The 12907-nt window shown below is 43.8% G+C and overlaps 1 protein-coding gene across 5 annotated transcripts in view; it reads right to left on the bottom strand.

Annotated features, from left to right (window-relative positions):
• Positions 1-12907, bottom strand: part of ATG10 (autophagy related 10) — a 253229-nt gene that overhangs the window by 10362 nt on the left and 229960 nt on the right. For all 5 annotated transcript variants that reach the window (XR_012233603.1, XR_012233561.1, XR_012233601.1 and 2 more), the window contains 2 exons: positions 8740-8828; positions 8428-8518 (listed from right to left, as the gene is read on the bottom strand). Coding sequence is in view for 1 of the 5 variants with exons in the window: in XM_073582474.1 (XP_073438575.1) it covers positions 8431-8518; positions 8740-8828 (177 nt within the window). In the remaining 4 variants the exon portion in view is untranslated. The remainder of the gene's footprint in view (positions 1-8427; positions 8519-8739; positions 8829-12907) is intronic.

Here is a 12907-nt window from a genome sequence, read left to right as displayed (position 1 = left end):
GAAGAGAAGGCAAATTGTAGCCTGGACTTGGCTTGATACTCCACAAGCATACATCATTTTTGCACCACCACTTGGTGACAGCTCAACAGTGATCGGCCTAACGATGTCCCAGCGATCCCATCCATGTCGGATCGTTGGTGGGATCGCTGGGACATCGTTATGTGTAACTAACGGGGCCTTAAGAGAACAACCATTTATCTTTTATGGATGTGGGCTTGCGCAAATCAATATATCTTCATGTAATCCCACACACAATAGTGATGTTGAAATCAGGGCTGTCATCTCTTCCCACAAAAATATCATCACTTCCAAGACTCTTTGTTCTTCTTTACACTGAAGATCGTTCTTTATGACATTGGCTGTATGACTGAGGTCATTGTCCTAGTGCAAAAAATATCTGATGCCAATCAGATGCCTTCCTGATGATATTGGATGAGTACTTACCTGTATTTCTCAGAATTAAGGACACCATTAATCTTGAGTAAATTCCTAACTCCACTCCACATGAGGCCCAAAACTTGCAAAAAATGTCCATGCTTCCCTGTTGCCTGCAGACTCTAATTATTGTATCACTATCCAGCCTTTTGGGTGTGACAAAATGCGTACCTATTCAGTTAAATACTTTACATTTTGACTCAAAAGTTCCAACTACCTGCTGTTATTTTCCTGCACCCCAGGTCCTATATGTTTGCACATAGTTGAGTCACATGGTGAACAGGGCTGTGGAGTCGGTAAGCCAAACTTCCAGCACCTCAATCTCCCTGACTCCCGACTCCACCACTCCAACTCCACAGCACTGATCACTACGGAGCATGTACATAAAGTGCAGCACAGATTCATCTCGGCTAAAAGCCAAGATCCTTAGATCAGGAAAAGAACAGACATGTATAGGACATTCCATAATTTCCCAAATTCTTATGAAAAAATTTAGAACACATCCTGCATTGAACTGATGTACCCAATTTATTATTGATTTTAGGAGTCGGAGTAGGTCCATTATATACCGACTCCAACTCCAATAAAATGGACACTGACTCTGACTCCACAGCCCTGATGATGAGTCATCTTGTTTCCATGCCAAAGGAATAGTATTTGGCCACATTGTGCTATAAAGACCACTTCTGGCCAGAATTCTCTTCTGAACAGTAGATGGATATAGCTGGTTGCTGCCAATTCTAAGCAATGGTACTGCAGGACATGATCTGATTTCTTCGGGAAGTAAGCATGATGTGTGTTTCATCTGCTGCACTAAGTTTCACATAGCGACGCACCAGCGATCCCAACAACAATACGACCTGGTAAGGATCGCTGGTGCGTCGCTACATGGTCACTAGTAAGCTACCAAACAGGCAGATCTCTTCAACGACGCACCAGTGATCCCGACAAAGATACGACCTGGTAAGGATTGCCGGTGCGCTGTCACACAGCAGCTATTCTGAACGATTCCAGCCTGCGCCCCTGAGTTCTGAGTCGCCAAAGAGGTCGCTTGTCGGCGTCAAACACAGTGATGCATGCTGGCCAGCAGGACACCAACGATGAAAAAACGGCCCAGGACATTCGAGCACGATCAGCGATATCCAGCGGGGGGGCCGGTCGCCGCTGCGTGTCACATGTAGTGAGATCGCTGGCAAGGTCGCTGTTGCGTCACAAAATCGGTGATGCCTCAGCGATCTCGCTAGCGATCTCACTATGTGAGACGGGCCTTATGTTTCCTTGGTCGACAAATGCATGTACAGTCTTCTACCTTGCCTATTATTTCATTGCTTCAATGCTTTGAAATACAGAAAAGTGCCTAATCATAATACAATACCATCAGAAAGGCATCAGAATGGCACCAATTTTATTTTACAGCAGGACAACCTTCCCAAACATACAAATAATGTAATTAAGAACTATATACAGCTTATAGAACAACAAGGCATTCTTAGGAGTAATGATATGGCCCTCACAAAGCCTTGATTTCAGTATAACTGAGTTGTTCATGATTTCTTGAAGAAACAGAAGAATTAGCATGAGCTTATATCCACAGAAGAGCTGTGGTTAGTTCTCCAATATGTTTGGAACAACCTCCCTGCAGAGTTCCTTCAGAAACTGTGTAACAAGGATTGGTTTTTTAAGCTTTGCAGGCAAAGGGAGGTAACACCAAATAATGATTGGAGTTAGATTTTCATTTAGTTCTTTGACTTTGCATCATGTTAATTATTACAAATAAACTACTAACACCTCAAATTTTTAAAGCATTTTTTGGTTGGAACATTTTTTCCACATCTGCTTAAAACTTTTTCACATTACTGTATGTTATAAATTATAGATTTAAAAAAAGAAGCTACATAAGGAATATGCCACAAGCTATTAGTAAGGACTAGTTCAGATATATTAATGACACGTCCACGTAATGTAAGACTATACAAAAATAACAGAAGCTACTGCTTGGACAGAAGTGGTAATCTGACATGTTGATCTCTACTCGCCTTCCAAGATATACAGTGCCTTGCAATAAAAAACTTTATTTTGACATAAAGTAACTTTTTCATGATGAAAATTTCTGAACTGGCGTCTGTAAATGAAACATGGGCACAGTCCCAATGACCTCAGCATCCTATAGAGCACCTGGAATTTTTTCTTTACTGAATTTCATTAAGCTTTGTTTTTTTTTTTCGCTTCCAAGTATAATGCTGTAAATTTAATTATCACAAAATGACTCTTCTGATTTGCTGCCAATCATTTTTGTGTTCATATGAATGTAATCTGCTTCATAGCTTCTAGTATTTCAAAGGAGGTTAAAGGAATGTAAAAATGGCGAATCACTAAAAAAAAGACACAGGTACATTAAAGAGCTTGTCTGGGATTAGAAGAAAAGGTCTTGTCTATGGCTTAAGTCTAGTATTCAAGAGAACAGGGGTTAAGATTCAAGAATGGCACTGTTCTGTTTCTGGAAAGTTAATGAAATGAAGATTAAGTAAATGTATTGCACTTTTAACCAGAGCTATAGCTTAACTTTCCTTTACCTAGGAAAAGGGTCAGTTCATGGATGCAGCCCAAAATCTAAATACTAATGGCATAAGTCCCCCATACACATTAGATGGCTGTCAGTTGATTATTCATCTGGCATCTATCTCAGTTATCTCCCCCATATACGGGAGTTATTGTCCTGTGTTCAGCATCAGCACATGAATACAGCACATAAACTACCATCAGTACAGGAATACAGCACCAAAACCACCATCAGTACATGAATGCATCACCAGATCTCCCATCAAGACATGAAAATATCCCCCTCTCCTGCCGCCACCAGCTTCCTGCAGCAGCGACAATTGGACGACGCTCCACCACCGCAGCTGCCACTCCCGGTAAGCTACCATAAAAGAGAATTATAAGACACACCATCATTTAAGAAAAACTTTTTGTTCCCTATTTCCTGGGGGTGCATTTTATAATCCGCAACATACAGTACATGAAAATCTCTTCAATGCTTTATAACAAAATGTTTAAAACAGGTACAGGCTTTATTATGCATCCTTATAATGATACACTACAAACCCCAAAACACAGTATGATGCCCGCAAAGCTCAATGCACAGTAACATGGCCCCCACAGCCATCCATATACAGTATAATGGCCCCAGTAGTCACCCATATATACTATGATGCCCCTACAACCCCAATACAAAGTAAGATGGCCCCACAACTTCCTGTACACAGTAGGATGACTCCCACAGCCCCATTATACACAGTAAGTTGCCCCATAACCCACCTATACACTTATGATGCCCAACAGCCACCTATACACACAGTATAATGCCTTCCATAGCTCTCTATATAGAGTATGATGTCCCCACAGCCCCCTATATAAACTGTGATGCCCCATAGTCCCCTGCACACATTATGAGAGCCCCCTAGCCCTTTATACACATTATGATGCTTATTTGCCTCATACCCAGTATGATGTCCCCACAACCCAGCTATAAAAAAAATTTCATAAGGTTTGTAAATGTGAAAATAGCCAGCTCACTCTAGATCGATTCTTAGGGCTCAGAAACTCACCACTGACCTTGCGTGCCTGGTAAATATAAAAAACTATGGTCAGGATCAACGAATGTATAATAAAATTTATTCAATGCATTATTCCAAAATGTTTAAAACAGATAAAGAAAATTCATAAAAATCTATGGATTAAACAATTTGGAATAAAGCACTGAAAACTATAAATATATATTTGTTGAGCCAGACCTTTCTTTCCTCAGCATTTAGCGGCTTAAACTGCGAGTGCCGGGTGTCAGCTGTCATCAGGGACTAGGAATTTCGAGGCCCCATACTGGCAACATTTTTGGGGCCCCCTTGAGACTCCACCCCAGCCCCGCCTCCACCCCTCGAACTGTCCACACTCCCACCGTCCTCTCTTGGAAAAACTCCACTTCTGCACCACGTCCTCATCAATCAAACATTAACAGTTCCCATCACCAGATCACACAATCATTTGTTAAAATATCCAATACAATTTAGGTATATTTGAATTTATTTTTCAATATTTAAAATGACCAGTAATACCACAATAATACAACATACAAGGAACAAATATCACCGCACCATGACCAGATCACATATTACCACCACAGTGACCGAATAATACTAAATACAAGGAATAAATACTGCCACACCATGACCAGAGAACATATTACCACCACAGTGACCGAATAATACCACATCATACAAGGAATAAATACCACCGCACCATGACCAGACAACATATTACCACCACATAGTGACCTATAATACCACATACAAGGAACAAACAGCCACAACATGGCTGGACCACATATTACCACCACTTAGTGACTGAATACTACAATACTGATCACAAATAAAAAAAATACAATACTAATATCACAATAAGAGCCATTATACACAGGAGATCTGTACTTAGTATGAAGTGTGTGTACAGGTAATACAGTGATCACCAGTGACATTAAACACAGGAGCTCCGTATATAGTGTCAGTGTACAGGTAATACAGTGATCACTGGTGACATTGTACACAGGAGCTCTGTATACAGTGTCAGTGTAAAGGTAATACCGTGATCACTGGTGACATTGTACACAGGACCTCTGTATAAAGTATACAGTGTATAGTGTCAGTGTACAGGTAACACACTGACTCACCAGTGACATTTGTTGGTGAACTCCTTCATTTTTGTTTTTCATCTTCATCCAGCACAGACCACCATCACTTCTTCCAGCCAGGGCTCGTCTCTGCAGGAAATTACACAGTTATCTAGAGCACATTATTTAATTTTTTCCCAACTTCTACACTACACCAGATGAAGAAAAAAAGGCGGCATAGTGTCGCTCTGCATCGTTACAGGATCCCCCCATTGAAAACAGTATCCTCAAAAAATAAAATACATGACTGCAGTAATATCATCCCTTAATTTGCCCCTAGTGGTAATAATAGCCCCTAGGGGGTAATAATATCCCCATCCTGGCCCCCTTGTGTCTCATTCCTTTCTCCATCCATAAGTTCTCCCATCCTGCCCTCATGAGCATTCATTCTTCACATGTGATGTCCCATCCTGCCCCATATGATCTCCCCATCCTGTCCCATCTGTCTCCATCCTGCCCATCTGTCTCATGATCCTGCCCCATGATCCTGCCTCATCTGTGGCATCGTATTCATCCTGCCCCATGATCCTGCCCCATCTGTCTCTGTTCTGCCCCATGATCCTATCCCATCTGTCTCCATCCTGCCCTATGATCCTGAATCATCTGTTTCTATCTTGCCTCATGATCCTGCACCATGTGTTTCCATCCTGCCCCATGGTCCTGCACCATGTGTCTCCATCCTACTCCATCTATCTCCATCCTGTCCCATCTGTTTAAATACCTTCCCATCTGTCTCCATCCTGCACCACATGTCTGCATCCTGCACCATATCTCCATCCTGCCCCATGATACTGCATCATGTGTCTCTATCCTGCATGTTCCTGTCCCATCTGTCTCCATCCCTCCCTATCTGTTTCCATCCTGCCCCATGATCCTGCACCATATGTCTCCATCCTGCCCTATGATCCTAAAACATGTGTCTCCATCCTGTCCCATCTGTCTCCATCCTGCCTCATGATCTTGCACCATCTGTCTCCATCCTGCCCCATGTCTCTATACTGCACCATGATACTGCACCATGTGTCTCCATTCTGCCCCATCTGTCTCCATCCTGTCCCATGTCTCCATACTGCCCATGATCCGGCACCAACTCTCTCCATCCTGCCCCATGTTCCTGCCCAATCTGTCTCCATCCTGCCCCCTGTCTCCATCCTGCCCATGATCCTGCACCATCTGTCTCTCCGGGAAAGGTCAGAAAGGCTCAGTGCCTGCGCACTGCAGTACTTTGCTCAGCCCTCAACAGGGCAGATATGTACGCCTGCGCAGGAGCGTGTTGCCTAGGAGCCTGTGTGGATGATGCCGGGACATGTCATCGACACGGAACAAGGAGGACGGCATCGCAAGAAGATGGGAGGCGCCAGACCAAGCAGAGCGACACCCCTCGGACCGGACTATCTCGCAGGTGAGTATAATAAAAGATTTTTCTTCTCTTTCAGGTCAGGTTGGGGGCTTATATAAAGAATGCTGTATATAATCCCTGAAAGGTGATGGCCATAACACGTATCGGCCAAATTTGGTATATAGACAGTTGTGTGTTATGATTGAGTCACCGTAGGAGGCAAAAATAGAAATGCTAGATAAGTCCAGAAAACCAGAGAAGTTGGCAGCTATCGGATTGCAGACCCCTGAACCTATCAACACAACTAGCAGTAGCCGTGGGGGGCTCCTACGATGCCCTAGGCCCCTCGATCACAGCCGGAGGACTACATAGCCTAAAGACAGAAAGGGAAATCTAAACTGCCCCAGAGCAGACCCCAAAGCAAAAGGCAGCCCCCCACATGTAATGACGGTGAAGCAAGAAAGAACAAAACACAGACAAAGATAGTCTGAGCAAAGATGGGGCCCAAGCTAGCTTAGATAGGAAAGGACAGGAAGGCTGCTGTCTGCAATCCGTGAAAAAACCCTATGAAAATAAGAGCCAACAGACTGACAGTAAAAAAGGCCCTGAAGACGCTAGGCTTCAAAAAAGGCTATGTCAGTACTCAGGAATATTCTGAAGACAGAGCAACAGGCAAAAGGAGATTCAGCTCACCCCAGCAGGGAATGGCAGAATCCAGAAAAACAAGGAAAACAAAACACTAATGCAAAAAGGCAAAGCAGAAATCTTAGCTTTAGATGAGCAGGAATCAGACTGGTTTCCTAGAAGTCCACAGAGAAATCACCCACAGGCCAGAAGGGCGTCGGCAGCCTTATATCCAGTCATTAACTCCACTCAGCCAGTCAACCTCATCAGCCCCAGGTGTTTGACAATCAGGCTCACTACCTTTCTTCACCAGAAGAGGGAGTTCCTCGGGCCTCAGTAGTGAAGGGGAAAATGAACTCACAACAGTTGTGTATACATTATATAGGTGATACTGTGACTGGTGTGTACAGGCGCAGTATCACCTATGTAACATATAAATACAGCAGTATCTCCTATATATTGTAGTTATAGGAGTTAGAATATCACCTATTACATGTATATAGACTGCTGTACCTATATACATGTTATAGGGGATACTGCGACTGCTATAAATACAATATATGGGTGATACTCCTGAGATGAGATGGGTCCACCGTCGGGCGTGCAGGGGATACTGCGACTGCTATAAATACAATATATGGGTGATACTCCTGAGATGAGATGGGTCCACCGTCGGGCGTGCAGAGGATCCTTGGCTGGGACTGGTGGTAACTAGCGCAGGAAACTAAACAGATGCTCTGACGCTGGTACTGGCCAGCGTCAAACAGAAGAGCCCTGCGTGCACCGTGGCGGCCCTTTCAAACTTGTAGCTGAAGGCCCTGTGTGCGCGCACTCTCATGCTTGCACATACTGACAGGGGCCACAGCCGTGCACTGACAAAGGCCGCGGCGGCAAGCACACACTGTCAAGTGCCGCCGCAGTCCTTGTTAGAGCGTGCAAGCGACACACCGTGGACGTACAGGGCCTATAGTAAGGCGTTTTATAGGGTCGGTGGCCCACTTTGTAGTATAGAACGGCCTGCCCGGCCGATTAGCAACCTGGGTCTGGACCCGATGCGGGCCCCGTCTGCTCAGTGGGCCCCATACACCAGTTAGGGCAGTAATGCCCTGATGGGGGCCCTGGCTGTCATATCAGCTGAACACCAGGTGGCGATCGCCCATGCACAACCTCCTGTGCACGGGCAATCGCCATGATGTATATATACTAAATTGATCGGAAGTTCTTTCTAACCATCACGTATACATACTGCAAATGTCGAAAAGGAGTTAATATAAGTATTTAAAATGTGAAAATGTAGAAAGTTTACCGTTTACACCATTTTCCCATAACTTAATGGTAACGACAATCCAACAACAGGTCCTACAGTACTGAGCCAGGATGTAATGTAATTCCCTTCTCTGAAAATAAAACAGCAGTCGTTAGCAAATTGCTGACATTGTCACTTATTGTACTCTCAGACTCCATATACAAGTCATGAATTGCTAGCAGTCCGAGCACGTTATAAGTCACTCGCAGGCCACAGTGTGAACATGGGCACCCAAGATGGTGAAGACAGAAATACATAGGTGGAACAACAGTGGGTTTGTATAGCTCCCATATAATGACATTTTCCTCTCACCTGTCTGTGTTCCCTTGAATTGAGGACATGAATTCATTGGTTCGGCAAGGATGAAGAACAAAAAACGGCTGTCCAAGAATGGGATGCTCCTAAAGGAGAAACGGGACATTTATTGCTAAGAAGATGGGAAATGCTGTCCTTCATGTATGTGAAATTTACTGCTGTAGAAAGTGGAAACCATTCCGTTCAATGTACTGAAACACGGGAAAAAAAGCCAAGTGCAGTGAAATTCAAAAACAAAATATAACAGTTTTGGGGGATTTTGTTTTACGGTATTCATTGTTTGGTAAAAATAACTTGTGAAGAGGATTCCCCAGGTTAGTACCATTCCAGTAATACCAAACTTTAATTTTTTATTTTCTTTTCTTGGACCTTAATCAAAAGTCCTTGTTTCCTGTCCGTGTTCTATCCATTGTTTTCACTGACACAACCCACCTACCCACATACAAAGCATGCATTAAAATCTATGGGGCTTCTCACAGGTCGGTGTTTTTTCACGAACCGTACGTCCATGCACAACTCACAGAGACATGTCTGTTTTTTTTTTTTTAGGCAGCACGGATGAAAAGGCCAATATAAATCTATGGGTCAGTGAAAACGACGTGCTGTACACGTATAGCGTCAGTGTGCCGTCCGTAGGCTGTCTAATTAACGGTGCAATGTATGGGAGGCACTTTGTCATTTATTTATATATCCACGGGTGACATAATGATGACAACTGAAGGTAAAACAGGCACACGGAGGATATACAGAAATATATGAAGCGGTCCGCTGGATGGGAGAGCCGCGGCCAGTCTGTGCACTGCGGTCTGAGATCGGATCGAGATCCGCGAACGTGTAAATAAGCCCTAATACTAATAATCTCCTGACTTACAGATAATATCAATAAAGGTATGTGCTCACGGCATCATTTGGAAGCCGACTCACCACATAGGTTTCATTATAATGTGATGCTTCAGGAAATCACCTTTTTTAAAAAAATTCACATATAAAATAGTAGCAGCTTCCAAGAGAGAGAGAAGGGCCAAATCCCGTTTTTTAGCCGCCACTTCCCTCTAAGCCTGAAGCAGTTAAAAAAAAGTTGCAAAAGACGGAACATGTGCAAAGAGACAATGCAATTTTTTTTTCCTTGATTTTGGATAACACAATTTTTGCAAAAGCACACTGTGCCCACAATGTGAGAAAGCAGCCTTATTATATGGGGGTGACAAGTTTCGTGGGAGCAGCTCTTCACAGCCAGGAGAGAGGAGCACACCTATCAACTATTGTAATAAAGTACATGTACAGACCACTGTATAGGAAATCTGTTAGGGGGCTTTGCTATATAATCTGAGATTAGCACGAGGTAGGGGCAGAGACCCTGATTCCAGTGATGTATCACTGATTTACTGGGTGCAGCAGTTATGATAGAGTGACCATTCTCTCTTCTGCAGATGTAGCAGAGCTCAGTTGTTGAGTTGTGCATAACCTCATCCACATCACAGCTTTCTGTGTACATTGTATAGTGACAGAGAGCTGCTGATCAGTGCTGGGAACCTAGTTGGACCAGAAGGCACGATATCAGTTGTCCTATAATAATAATCTCGTGCTGATAAAACTTTGCTTGTATTACAACAGCAAAACACAGCCTAGTAAGTGACAGATCCCTGTAATCAGGGTCCCTGTTTCTACATAATGGTGCTTTCAGATTAAATATATTGTGCAAAATTTCTAGCAGTGAACATTTTTGTAATTTTAAAAACTACAGCATATCCGTCATTAGTGTGAATTTTACACTAAAAATTGCTCTACTGAATGACAACGGGCCAATCCCTGTGCAACTCTGCTGGACAATCTGAGGCCGAAATCCCATAGGCTTTGGATTATCTACAAATTCTTGCCTTTGGCAAAACCATGGAGAGAGAATATGGCCAAACAAGTATCTAAAAATTCTGCACTAAGAATTCGTTTCTAGCAGTCATTGGTTGATATGACCACTAGAGGCCACTATTGTACCATGCTGAAACGCCACTTTATATCCTGCCAGAAGAGAAGGGAAAAAAATGCATTTGTCTTATTATTTTAACCAAGAAAAAAGAAGTAAACAGCAAAAAATTAAAGGGACCAGCTTGAAGATACTCTGCCATATTTTCACACTTTAGGAGAACCAGATACCTGACAAAAATAGATTTCTGGACAAATATTCTGTATATGAATAATCTGGTAAAATGTCCGTCACAGCTCCATCCTAATACAGAACAAGATACTGGGCATGAAATATACATTTAGTATTATTTGCACAGGTAATCCTCCCCACAAGGCCACCCAAACCTAAATCACATGAATCTGATAAATTTCCATCATCTCCAATATATAGTGGGAAGGGGGGATATGAGAGAAGACCACCCCCCAAAGAACATATTGTGATTATTGCGAAATATCTGCTATATTTCTGCCTAAACAAAACATGCTGTACCATAAAGAAGATTTAGAATTATAACTGAGATATCGGCATTTTACTAGTCAAAATTCAAACTTTATTACAAAAATGACAGACAATTAATAAAGAAAAATTATACACTGCATCATACCTTGAAGAAATGCCCTAGGACCTGCGCAATTGCCCCCCCCCCCCCCGCTCCACGACGGCTCTCCCTGCTAACCCTATAGGGCCCTATAGTGGCAGGGGTGTGATAAGGAGTTAAGCAGGTAGATGAGAAAGAAGAGAGGTATATAATCGGATCTTCTTGGCTTAAAGGGAATCTGTCACCCATTTTTAGTGATATCTTGTAAAGATATCACCCAATTCTGCGTCCCATAAGGATTCTTTTAGGATTTTTTATTCCCCCTGACCCTGCACCTTTGATGGATAAATACCTTCTTTATCTTCACATGCAGGTCACACTTCCGGGGCAGAGACAGCGCTGGAAAATACCGGCACAAGCGCATTACCGATTATATGCTTCGCCCACAGTTGGGCAAAGCATACTGCGCAGGCGCCGGAGGCCATTTCAATGCGCAAGCGCGAAAACCAACGTTATCTGTGATATTCACAGATGAAGATTACGTTCAGCAAGCCAAGGAGGGGTGGGAAAGAAGGCAACTAAGCCACGCCCAACGGACCGGACCGCGGTGATTTGCATACATCTCCAACAAGATAAAAAAGGTATTTATGCCTCAAAGGTGCAGGGTCAGGGGGAATAAGAAATCCTAATAGAATCTTTATGGGACGCACAATTTAGTGATATCTTTACAGGATATCACTAAAAATGTGTGACAGATCCTCTTTAATGGCAATAACTAGTTGCTTCTTTCAATAAATTTTCTTCTATCTTCTTGTGATAACCTATATTAGGATGGATTGACTATCTATATATATATATATATATAAACGCCTTATCATGTCTGTCTGTAACCGAAATCGTGGGCCGCTGATTGGCGACAGGCGCAGCTGTTTGTAATGGTAAGCTGCACGCGACGAATCAGCGGCAGGCGCAGGCCTTAATCTCTAAAAAAGAGAATTAAAATAAAAAAAAGTTATTCTCACTTTCCGACGGCCTCCTGTCTTCTTTCCACGCGCCTGGCCTCGCGTTCCCAGTAATACTTTGCGGCTTAGACCGCTGATGACGTCACTCTCGCGAGAGCGAGAAAGAAGACCGACGTCACTCTCACGAAAGCGAGAAAGAAGACGTCGTCAGCGGTCTAAGCCGCAAAGCATTACTGGGAACGCAAGGCCGGGTGCGTGGAAAGAAGACAGGAGGCCGTCGGAAGGTGAGAATAACTTTTTAAAATTTTTAATATTATTTTTGCACAGGGCCACGGCAGTGATTGGTCGCGGCTACAGGGCCGCGTTGCTGATAGGTCGCGGACAGAGGGCCGCGACTACACGGAAAGGGGGGGTGAGGGGACCATGCATACCAGGAAAGGGGGGTGAGGGGACCATGCATACCAGGATTGGGGGGTGAGGGGACCATGCATACCAGGAATGGGGGGTGAGGGGACCATGCATACCAGGAAAGGGGGGTCAGGATACCATGCATACCAGGATTGGGGGGGTGAGGGGACCATACATACCAGGATTGGGGGGGTGAGGGGACCATGCATACCAGGATTGGGGGGTGAGGGGACCATGCATACCAGGATTGGGGGGTGAGGGGACCATGCATACCAGGATAGGGGGTTGAGGGGA

This window comes from Dendrobates tinctorius, unplaced genomic scaffold, assembly GCF_039654945.1.
Source record: "Dendrobates tinctorius isolate UK_male_01 unplaced genomic scaffold, ASM3965494v1 ptg000003l, whole genome shotgun sequence".
Lineage (NCBI taxonomy): Eukaryota > Metazoa > Chordata > Amphibia > Anura > Dendrobatidae > Dendrobates > Dendrobates tinctorius.
Note: the sequence above shows the minus strand (reverse complement) of the source record. Positions and strands in the feature narration are given on the sequence as shown.